Source organism: Scaptodrosophila lebanonensis, unplaced genomic scaffold (genome assembly GCF_003285725.1).
Source record: "Scaptodrosophila lebanonensis strain 11010-0011.00,11010-0021.00 unplaced genomic scaffold, SlebRS2 tig00000112-arrow-arrow-pilon, whole genome shotgun sequence".
In the NCBI taxonomy this organism is placed as follows: domain Eukaryota; kingdom Metazoa; phylum Arthropoda; class Insecta; order Diptera; family Drosophilidae; genus Scaptodrosophila; species Scaptodrosophila lebanonensis.
This window is the reverse complement of record NW_022060574.1, coordinates 1,062,308-1,073,737: the sequence shown is the minus strand read 5'-3', so window position 1 is coordinate 1,073,737 and position 11,430 is coordinate 1,062,308. Positions and strand designations below refer to the sequence as shown.

General features: G+C 49.0%; 1 protein-coding gene across 1 annotated transcript; it reads left to right on the top strand.

The window, feature by feature from the left end:
- The first annotated feature begins 1,095 nt into the window (after positions 1–1,095).
- LOC115628195 lies at positions 1,096–5,469 on the top strand. The gene is made up of 3 exons (XM_030524188.1): positions 1,096–1,325; positions 1,386–1,454; positions 5,245–5,469. Exons 1-3 carry the CDS (start codon positions 1,119–1,121, stop codon positions 5,467–5,469), a joined length of 501 nt encoding a protein of 166 aa, XP_030380048.1. The 5' UTR covers positions 1,096–1,118.
- Positions 5,470–11,430: the final 5,961 nt, after the last annotated feature.

Sequence of the window (11,430 nt, the reverse complement as noted above, 5' to 3'; positions counted from 1 at the left end):
TTTTCGGGGTGCCCGTTTGAGGTTGACTGGACACTTTAGGCCAGGGCTCTGCTGTTTGTACGCCGATTTCGCTGTAGGACGGCTTCACTCCTGTGCCTGACCAGTCGATCTTGCTGTATATCGAGCTATACAGCCTCAACATTTCTGCAAACAGCTCTTTGTCCTGCTGGTTGACGTGACGCTTATGTTGGCCTTCGAAAAGGCGGCAAACGGACTGCAAGTGGGTACCCAGCTCCTGCATCTCTGTCTGGGCGGCGGTTGGTTGGGCTGGAAGGCCGCTTGGCACCGTTTCTGCCGGCAGAGGCGAGGCCGGTAAAGGCGTTGTAGGCAATGTCGTTGCCAGAGGCGTTGAAAATGGCGTGTTTGGCGTGTTTGCCGGCTCGGCTGAGTTTGCTACGCACAAAGATGCTGAAGGTGAGCATAGTAGTGGGAAGCTCTGAAGGGCCACTGACGGTGGAGCTGACTTTGGTGGTGATCTGGCCACCAAGGACCTACGCGCGAAAGGGTTCACGCCGGTTACCATTTCATTGGTTTTAAGCCAAAGCTCGTCACCTAAGGTAGCCAGCGGAGGACCTTGCGAAAATGGGAGAGGCGCCTCCAAGTGGGACTTTGGTTGTGCTGTCCCGTTACCGCCCTGTGTGCTACGGTGTGATTCTTGCAATTGTTGCACCCCCGGTGGCTGGTCGGTGGGAGCCACCTTCTGCAGCCCATGCGGTTGTGCGTCTGTCATCGAGGCAGGTTCTTAGCGAGTTCCCTCGGTGGTCAGGAATTTCTTCTTGACAGGATGGGGGTTATCCCGCCCCTGCTCGGTCGCCAGAGCCCCAATCAGGTACGCCGCCGATGCGGTAGGGGTTGGAATATAGCCCGTCCGGCCTTTGTACAACTCGCCTTAAACTCAGCCCCAAAACTTCCAGCTCCTAAAAGGCTGCACCGAGATTTGGTGTATGAAATGCGAATTGCCGAGTGATCCTAAAAGTATGCAGCGCTAGTGCTGCAATTCCCTTTGCCGTGACCGCCCTCTGGTGACTAAGCCTGGCGTCCTTTTGTGGACCAGCTGGTCGGCTTACAGATGGCAAGGTGCAACTCTACGTCAGCTGGGCAGCAGCCAGCTGTTTAAAATGCAACTGTGCGGCTGCCAATATCGAATGGGCAAAACAGATGGGAAAAAGGAAAACGAAAACGTATACTCACGCCCGGCCTGCTTGACCAACGTAAGAAACGCGTCTGGAGGGGTCAAAGTCCAGGTCGAAGTTCAGTCACCGGCGCCCAAAGGCTCAACAGTGGAACAGGAGCAACACTTGTCCAACCTTGTGTCTGGGACGGTGGTGAGTACCTTTCGCACTCTGGAAACTACCGTATTGTGTGTTAAAAACAATTTCTTACAGCCAACTTGCTACAATAAAAGGGTGGAAACTGACGATCGAACAAAAACACGTCCGCACGCTCACTTTCGCGTTCGTATCCTCCTGTGTGTGTGTGTGTGTGTATGTATACTTAGCTGTCCCCAACTGTTTGAATTTTTTATTGTTTGTTCTGCCTGCATTTGTAAAATTCATATTTTGAAAATCTTTGAACGCAAAGTTGTAGATTTAGTTACGTAGATTACAGTCCCCAAATTTGAAATCGACCGGAGAACATTTATAACACAAACTTTTCATTTGAAAAGGTGAATAAATATTAAAACCCCAATAATTCAAGTTCCACCACAAATTTCGAAAATCCGGGTATGCAGTTTTGTTTGTATTCTTTTATAGATTATAAAAATCAAATTTAAATTGATCGGTGCAGAAATGCAGAATTTTCAAACAAACTTTGGAGCTCGTTTTCCCCCTTTTGGAGCTTGAATTTTCCAAAATCCCTTATTAGTGGGCACCTTCACTATGACAGGATCCTTGAGCCCAAATTTCAGCTTCTTAGCTCTTGCCGTTGGGCTGTGGGCTGTTGACGCGGTTTCCTTTTGTGCCCCATTTTTTTCAAATTTCAAAAAACCAAGTATACAGTTTTTCTTGGAAAGAGAGAGTATACAAACTAAGTTTAAAGTTAAACAGATGAAAATTGTAGATTTTTCATGCAAACTTTGGAGCTCGATTTCTCCCTTTGGAGCTCGAATTTTGCAAAATCCCTTCTTAGTGGGCACCTACACTATGAAAGGATACTTAAGTCAAAATTTCAGCTTCCTAGCTTTTACCGTTTGGGCTGTACGTTGATCACCAATCAGTCAGTCAGGACAAACTGTTTTATATATATAGAGATATACACATTATCCACACGTATATAACCTAAACCCTAACACCACATACCGGCACAGCATATATTTGCCGCGCCTGGTCATATTTACTATACATACATATATGCGTTGTTTGCGTTTTATCCATTTCCACTAACCCATAACACAAACTTCGCACCATTTCCTTACCGCGCCATCATCAGCCAACACATCTATTGGCATACACATTTATTGCCAGACCTGCGGGCAACGAACCAAGCCATTGTCTTTTTACTACAAGAGGCAACAATCTTTTGTTTCGCTTAAAAATTTTAATTGCCCAATTAAGCAACAAGTGGTGTGCATTCTCGCAGAATTGGACTTATCGGGAATAGTCAAAGTCACAGTTATCGAAAATTGGAGTGTGAGCAAATACTAGTCGCGGTCACGAGTAGCAGATAATTAATTAATTAATTTCGATAAGCCAGTGGTATTCAATGCCTCCAGTCCCTCCTCCAATGGGAAGAGTTTAATGTCTTACATCCTGGACCGGTCCTTCAGTCTGACCTGATCCTGCAGGTGCTGAAGTGGCGGTTCTCCCGGTACGTTTTCAGCACCGACATCCAAAAAATGTATCGACAAATACAAGTCGACCCTGAACACACTCCGTTTCAGAGGATCCTGTTCCGCAATCTAGACTTGTGCGACTACGAATTGGACACTGTCACCTTTGGGGTGAACTGTGCGCCTTTCTTGGCCATCCGAGTGCTTCAGCGGCTCGCCGAAGACTCACAAGCGCAGTACCCACTGGCCAGCCGAATCATGAACGAATTCATGTACGTGGACGATGTGCTATCGCGCATTCGCGACAGGACACGCTGTCATCGATTGGGCAACTTCAGAAGGCTTTTGAAGCTGCCGGTTTTCTGCTCCGGAAATGGACGGCAAACGAGAAGGAGCTTTTGCGGAGTCTCCCGGTAGAGCACCTGTTGCGGGCCGACTTTTTGGACCTGGAAGAAGCCAGCTTGACCAAAACACTGGGCATTCGCTGGAAGGCCACCACCGACGATTTCCTCTTCGTTGTAAATGACATGGAGAAGGAGCTGCATTTTACAAAGCGCACGGTCCTGTCTCAAAATTTCGAAACTGTCTGATCCAGCAGGCTGGCTGGCCCCGGTCATCGTGCAGTCAAAAATATTCATGCAGGAGATTTGGTTAAGCGGAATAGGATGGGACGATCCGCTCCCCTCTGGACTCCTCCAACGGTGGAACGAGTTTCTCCAGACCTACCCAGAGCTGGACCAGATCCGAATCCCGAGATGGGTCGATTTCCGTCCTGATTGCCTGTTTCAATACCACGGTTTCTGCGACGCGTCACAACGGGCGCACGGAGCCGAACTCTACGTCCGAGTAGAGTTCCGCCATGAAGTCCGAGTCCATCTCCTTACAGCAAAAATGAGAGTGGCCCCAACCAAAATGGTGTCACTGCCACGTCTGGAGTTATGTGGCGCAGTTCTATTGGCCGACATGTGTGCTTCGATCCTGCCACACCTTCTGCTCAGTAGCTTTCCGACTCAGTGTTGGACGGATTCCACCATTGTGCTGGCCTGGTTGCGCAAGCCCGCTTGCAGCTGGACTACTTTTGTGGCCAATCGAGTGGCTAAAATTTTCCAAGCCACGAACAAGGAGGATTGGTTCCACGTGCGCTCTGAACACAATCCCGCCGACCTCGCGAACCGAGGAGTCTCTCCGCAAGATCTAAGAGACAGCGACTTGTGGTGGCGCGGGCCGGCATGGCTCGTGACGCCGAGAGAGAATTGGACTGCTCAAGAGCAGCCCCCACAAGAGACAGACATGGAACAACGCCGCGTCCAAACGCATCTCGCCACCCTGCCTTCAGCTCCAGAGTTTCTTGAGCGATTCTCCGACTTCGGGAGAGCGCTTAGGGTCATGGCGTACATCCAACGGCTTGTGCAAGGCTGCCGGAAGGCTTCTTCTCCGTCCTCCATGGAGCTGACATACCAGGAGCTGGTCCGGACCCAGCAGATCCTAACGATTTGCACCCAAAGGAAGGAATATGCCCTCGAATACGGCGTCTTGTCAAACCGAAAGAAGATATCCTCCGGCAGCTTCATCTTCAACTTAAATCCGTTTATGGATGATCTCGGTATCATCCGGGTATGCGGCCGACTGTCTTCCTCCGACGCGCTCACCTACGACGAGCGACATCCGGTTATTTTGCCGTACAGCTGCGCCTATTCACGGCTCCTAGTCCGTTTCGTCCATCGACTATCCCTTCATAGCGGAAACCAGCTGACGGTCTGCCTCATCCGGGCGAAATATTGGATCCCCAAACTGCGGAGTTTGGCCAAGGCTACCATCAACTCGTGCAAGGTCTGCGTCATGTATAAAAAGCGACTGCAGACCCAGCTGATGGGCAGCCACAAGCGCCACAAATGGCAGCAGCTGCAGGAGGACCTCAAACCGGGCGCCATGGTCATTGTCAAAGAGGACAATATTCCTGCGAACGAATGGCGCCTCGGTAGGGTCCAAGCGTCGCACCCAGGTCCAGATGGCAAGGTCCGGGTGGTCGACATCCAAACGGCGCGCGGCGTCATCCAACGGCCCGTCGCGAAACTCGTCCTACTCCCTATGCTTTCCTAAATCTCCACTAACACACTGCTTGCCACTTCCCTTTCCGTTTAGACACAAGCACTCATACTTTCTTTATACCCACAGACTACCAACATGCCATCTCATCGCCCAGTCCGCTCCTCTGCCACTCGTCAGCCAAGGGGACTGAACTCCTACCGATGCAGGATGTGTCGTGGTGTACACGCCCTTAAGAAGTGCCCGCGGTTCCTGAACCTGCCTCCCGTCAAACGTGCCCGTGCAGTGGGCATCAACCAGTACTGCCGGAACTGCCTCGCACACGAGCACACGGGCGGCGTCTGTCGCAGTGGATCCCGGTGAAAACTCTGTGGGGCATCGCACCACACTTTGCTGCACGTCGACTCGTCGCCGCGCTAACCACCCAGCTGCAACACAGCACCTCCTCCATCGTCACCAGACACCAGCTAGCCGTCGCCTCCACGCGCTCTGGCTCACAGCAGGACGCCATTGCCTCCTCGCGCGTGCGGTCATCCCCGCACGCCGTCGCCAGATCGCGCCCCGCGATATGTTCAAGCGCCGGTCCAGCGCCCAACCTTGTGGGGCAAGAGTGTCCTGTCTACCGCCTCGGTTTTCATGACGAGCAGGAGTAAGCGATGGGAGGTGAAGGTTCTACTCACCGCCTGCTCACGGACCAGTACCATTCGCAGGGCACTCATGCGGGCGCTTGGCTGGACATCATTCTCCTTGGACGGGACGGAAGTGTGCCGTGCTGAGGTCGAGTCCAGGGCGTCTAGGTGGCGTCAGTAGTGGTGCTAGTAGTGGTGACGGACCTCGCACATCGCACCCCCCAGCGGCGCATTACAGAGCCAGCGGATGGCCAATATGGCAATGTGCGCCTGGCGGACGAACGCTGGAACACCCCAAGCACGATATCCGTCGTGCTCGGGGCAGAGATTTACCAAGAAATCCTCCTACCAGGCGTTCTGGCGGCCAGCCACGGATTCCCTGCAGCATTCCAGACCCAGCTGGGCTGGGTCCCCGCTGGCGCGCTCCCCCAGAAGGCACCGGCTTTGCATCCTGCAGAGGGGGGGAGGATGTTGGTGTGGCAGCGCTCTGCTGGCAACATTCCTGGCCGGCTGGAAACACCTGCCAGCAACATCTGCTGGCACATCTCTCCCCCACGCGCTAGTTAAGGGCATAAAATGTACCTAGGTTAAGGGCAGTCTGAAAATTTTGACTAATTGAATAATACATACGTGCGGAAGAGCACAGTAAAATTGAAAAGCCGCCATTTTATTTGCCTGTGGACCTTTGACCTCTGACGCGCTGCCCCTTTTTACACCGGCCAACGAGCTAAAACACTCGTTCGACATGCTTTTGGATCGTGCAAAAAGCTGTATTTAAGCAGAAGGAGACTATTTTGAATAAAATAAATTGATTTTGCCAAAAAAAAACCATTTGTTCTGTTTTTATATCCTGTACCCAAAGGGTGAAAGGCTATACTAGTTTTGTGCGCATATATGTAACACACAGAAGGAGGCGTGGCAGACCCCATAAAGTATATATATTCTTGATCAGGATGAGAAGACGAGTCGATATAGCCATGTCCGTCTGTCTGTCTGTCCGTCTGTCTGTATGAGCGCAAGGATCTCAGTAAGTACAAGAGCTAGGATAACCAAAATTGGTATCAAGGTTCCTATAAGCCCTAGGCCCCCACTCACCCACAATTCGTATTTTTTCTTATAACTTCCGTAATTCTCGGAATTTTAAAATCAATTTTGGTAGGTACATCTAGTTAGTACTAATGTGTCCGTGTGCCAAATTTCATCATGAAAGGTCAATTCTGAAGAAAGATATAGCCATAAGTAAAATCGCCGTCTGTCCGTCCGTCCGTCCGTCTGTATGAGCGCAAGGATCTCAGAAGGTACAAGAGCTAGAATGACAAAACTTCGTATCCAGGTTCCCCTGTTCCCTAGTCAGGTCAAGTTTGTTTTTTAATTTTGATACACCCCCCACTCTCTCGCAATTCGTGTTTTTTTTTATGACTTCCGTAATTCTTGGAATTTTGAAATCAATTTTGGTAGTTACATCCAGATAGTGCTTATGTGTCCGTGTGAAAGGAAGTTCTAGCCATAAATAAAATCGTTGCTCATGCGCTGCTTGCAGCTGTTGTTTGTTTGGTTCAACTTTGTGCTGCATACATACACGCATATAAACACGCATAGGCACGTGATGTAAATGTATGCTGTTAAAAATGAACATTAATATGTCTTCTAATTGAATTGAATTAATTAATTAATAAATTCAATTTTTTTTTTAATTTTTCTGGGGAAAATCACCTTGACGGAAGGCAGAATTGCTGTAACTACAACTCCGGGTCTCTAGCTCTCAGCCAAATACAGTGCAAAGTCTTCTTCCTACGTATCCTGCCAGTGGAGCAGACCCTCAATTTACTCAAATGGCAAAATCCTGAAGTGCCGACTGCCGATTGGCAGGTGCTACATGCAAAGTCTGATAACAAGGGTCAGCATGTGGTCCTGCAAATCAGCAAAGAAGGTGAGGATTTGCTGTATCCGAGATTCGGAAAGATGGACAGCCCTCTCAACCTCGACAAGGAGAGCACAATGGACGAAGCTGAGTCTTCCGTGTACGGCGACACAACGCTGGTCGGTGAAACGGCGTCGGAAGCCACGCGACCGCAGAAGAAGGAGTCCTTCAACACTGCAGATACTACAAATAAATCTGCATTAGAGCAAGCTGGCGTCGGCAGAGCTCCTTCTAGCCCTGGAGGAAGGACTTGCCGACGTGGCCTTGGTCCAAGAGCCTTGGATAGCGTCGGGAAACAAGGTCTCTGGGCTAAGAACCCCCAGCTTCACCACGCTCCACCCGACAACAGTAAGTAGAACAAGAACAACCATCCTCGTGAGGAAAGGTATCTACTCGTACTTATTGTCTAATTTCAGCACGGATGATCTCACAGTTGTGGCGATTGAGGATGGCAAGGGCAGCCGATGCTCTTGGCTTCCTGTTATGGGGCACCCCAGATACCAATGGCAGAGGTGAGTCACTCTTAAACTTCATATTACTTAATAGCATAAGTATGGGAAACGTAGAGGAGGTACCCATTTACGTGGGACCAACCTCTTCCAACGTTCTCGATCTAACGCTTTTCTATGGCGCGGACGCGAAAATATCTGAATGGAGAGTTCTTGACAGACCATAAATATATTCTATACAAAGCCAATTTCCGTCAAGACCAACCAAGAGCATCGTTTAGAAACCCCCGGAACACAAACTGGGAAAGGTTCAGAACGATACTGAGTATGGGTCTAGCCTCACCACATATTATAACGTCAGTGGAGGGTACTGAGAAGTCTGTAAAGACGCTCACCCGAAACCTGAACATTGCCTACGAGAAAGCATGCAGACCCTCTAGAAGCCGGAAAAACCATGGTGCCCATGGTGGACCCCGTGGACCCCATGGTGTCCAGGAACTCTTCAGCCTCGCCAGGCAAGCGGATGAAGAAGTGGTCTGGAACGAATACAGAACACTACTCAGGAACTTCAAAAAAGAGGTCAAGAAGGCCAATAGGGATTCTTGGAGATCCTTTTGCGGTAATATAGAAAAAGAGAAAGAAACAGCGAGACTCAGGAAACAAAGTCAGCTCATGAAAGAAGACGGTTCTTGGACAGAAGACAGGAGAGAAGCAGAGGTCGCTTTACTAGAGACGCACTTCCCGGGCTGTATGGAAGTACAGGAAGCAACAAGGGACTTATGGGACTAGGATCCAAAGCACCCAAACAACGCTACCATCTAAACTCATCACGCTGTAGAAGATCGGGTGGGCCTTGGACTCCTTCGGGAGTTACAAGTCCGCCGGACTAGATGGCATATTCCCAGCTATGCTGAAATCAACTAGAGAAGAGGTAGCCCCCTGGCTACTCTCACTATACGAAGCATGTCTGAGGTTTTGCTATGTACCAGTAACTTGGAGGACTGCACGGGTCATATTTTTGCCGAAAGCAGGCAAATGCAGTCACGTGCAGCTGAAAGACTACAGGCCGATAAGCCTTACCTGATTCCTGCTAAAAACACTAGAAAAGCTTCTGGAGCTCCACGTAAGGGAGAGTCTCTACCCACCCTTGGAACCCAACCAACATGCCTAATCTAAAGGGAAATCAGTGGATACAGCGCTACACTCCCTGGTAGCCTGCATAGAAAAAGCTCTCCACCATATAGACTTTGCAATGTGAACGTTCTTAGACATCTCTGGTGCATTCAACAAAGTGTCAACAGATACTATCATGCGAAGTCACATGGACTCAAAACTTGCTGGGCAACAGACGAGCCCATGTGGAATCACAATCATAACCAAGAGGGTACATGGAGGCACATCACAAGGTGGAGTCCTATCGCCGCTACTTTGAATTCTAGTGGTTGACGAACTCCTCAAACAACTTCGCGGGAAAGCCCCAAAGATAACTGGCTATGCTGACAACATAAGCATAATTATCATGGGAAAGTGTCCATCGACTATCAGCTCAGTCATGGCCACAACTCTGCAAGAAATACTAAGGTGGGCAACAGGCGTAGGACTAAGTATCAACGCAGATAAAACGGACCTCATTCTCTTCACAAAGAAATACAAGGTACCAAGATGGAACCCACCGAGGGTGAACAGAACCCCGCTCACCTCGAAAAAGGAACTCAAATACCTCGGCATAGTATTGGACATCAAACTGACATGGAGGGCCAATGTCGAAGAAAGAGTGAAGAAAGCAACAAATGCTCTCCATGCATCGCAAAAGATGCTGGGTAGCACTTGGGGCCTCTCACCAAAACTAACGAGTTGGATCTTCATATCAGTGGTCCGTCCAATACTGTTATACGGGGTATTGGTATAGTGGCAAGCCACAGAGAAGTCCACATACTTGAAACTGATGGAGAAAACTCAGCAGCTGGCACTCGTATGCATCTCAGGAGCGCTGAGAACCACCCCGACCAAAGCTCTAGAGACGTTACTCGGAGTCACTCCGCTTGACATCCACGTGCGCCTACTTGCGAAAAAGACAGCTCAAAGACTTTGCGCAATAGGAAACTTCGTCTTACAGGGTTACGAACACAACTCGATCGGCAGGGAGCTTCACAGTAGTACAGACTACACTGCCCCGCAAGCAAGATTCAAGCACACGCCAACATCAATGGGACTGGCGGAAATGCCTGAACCGACGCGCAACCAATATATTTACGGATGGCTCCAAGATGGAGGCAGGAACCGGGGCGGCAATATACTGTGCAGAGCCAGTACTCAAACACTCGTATAAGCTGCCAGACCACTGTAGCATCTTCCATGCGGAAGTATTCGCCATAGGGAAGGCTGCAGAGGAAGGCTGCACTCCAACTGCAAAACACAGAACAATGCATCAACATCTTCGTGGACAGCCAAGCAGCCATTAAATCACTACAGGCGCCAATCATCAACTCCAAAACGGTCTTGGCAAGCAGGGAATCCGTGGATAGATTAAGCGCCTGGAAGAAGGTGCACATCTATTGGGTCCCCAGCCACCAGGGCATTGAGGGCAACGAGATGGCGGACACTCTAGCTAAGCAAGGTATCGATCTGGCCCGGACCGATATGAACTACCTACCGATACTAAAAAGGGAGCTCCATAGCAGATGGGAGCACAAGGCATGGACCAAGGCAGATGAACAGTGGATCAACACAATCAACTACAAAAGAGCGCGCACGATGTGCAAGGATAGAGATAAAAAACTCACCCAATTCCTACTGCAACTCCAAAGAAAAGAGTGCAGACTTATAACTGGCCTAATGAAAGGTCACTGCGTAGTAGCGGCCCATGCCAGGAAGCGAAAGAAACAGTTGAGCACCTTGTATGCCACTGCCCAGAGCTCTATACTTACAGAACCAGGTACCTGAACGCATACACTCTAACCTCGTCGAAGGATGCATTGAAATGTGAAATGTTCCCCAAAAGCACTGCAAAACCAAGCAAGCTGCTAATGGAATTCTAGCAACAATGGAGACTTATACAAAAAGGAAACCTCGTGTTCCGGAAATCTCTACACAAAATGTACAAGAGTATATTAGGTTTGCGGGAGCTGAAAATGTAACAGGCAGAAGGAGGCGTGGAGACCCCACAAAGTATATATATTTTTAATCAGCAAACAAGTAAAAAAGCTAAAGTCGGGTGTCTCGACTTTGAAATACTCTGTACATATGCTTACATCAATTATAGAAAATAAAAAAAATTAAAAAAATTAAAAATAAAAATTTTGATCGATTTTACCTTTCTCAGTATTCGAACTCACGTAAAGGGTGTATAATTGCACATTTACATAGCAATTGCGTCTGTGTGAGTGTATGTATGCCTATGCGCATCTATTCGTGTCTGTGTAAACATGTGTGAGGTCAACCAAAGTACCAGCATCAACAACAGCCGCGGGCAGCGCTTGAGCAGCAAATATATTTATGGCTATAACTTCTTGTTAAATCGGTTTATCATAGTGAAACTTGGCATACGAACACATAATAACCAACTGGGGGTATTTCCAAAATGTTAGTTCGAAATTCCAAGAATTACGGGAGTTA

What these genes read in the sequence shown, in the direction of transcription:
- LOC115628195 (XM_030524188.1), top strand. Translation starts at nt 1,119, where the DNA reads ATGCAACTGTGCGGCTGCCAATATCGAATGGGCAAAACAGATGGGAAA. An exon ending in ACCTTGTGTCTGGGACGGTG is followed by an intron (nt 1,326 to 1,385) that starts GTGAGTACCTTT and finishes AATTTCTTACAG; the next exon opens with CCAACTTGCTACAATAAAAG. An exon ending in GTCCGCACGCTCACTTTCGC is followed by an intron (nt 1,455 to 5,244) that starts GTTCGTATCCTC and finishes CTAACCACCCAG; the next exon opens with CTGCAACACAGCACCTCCTC.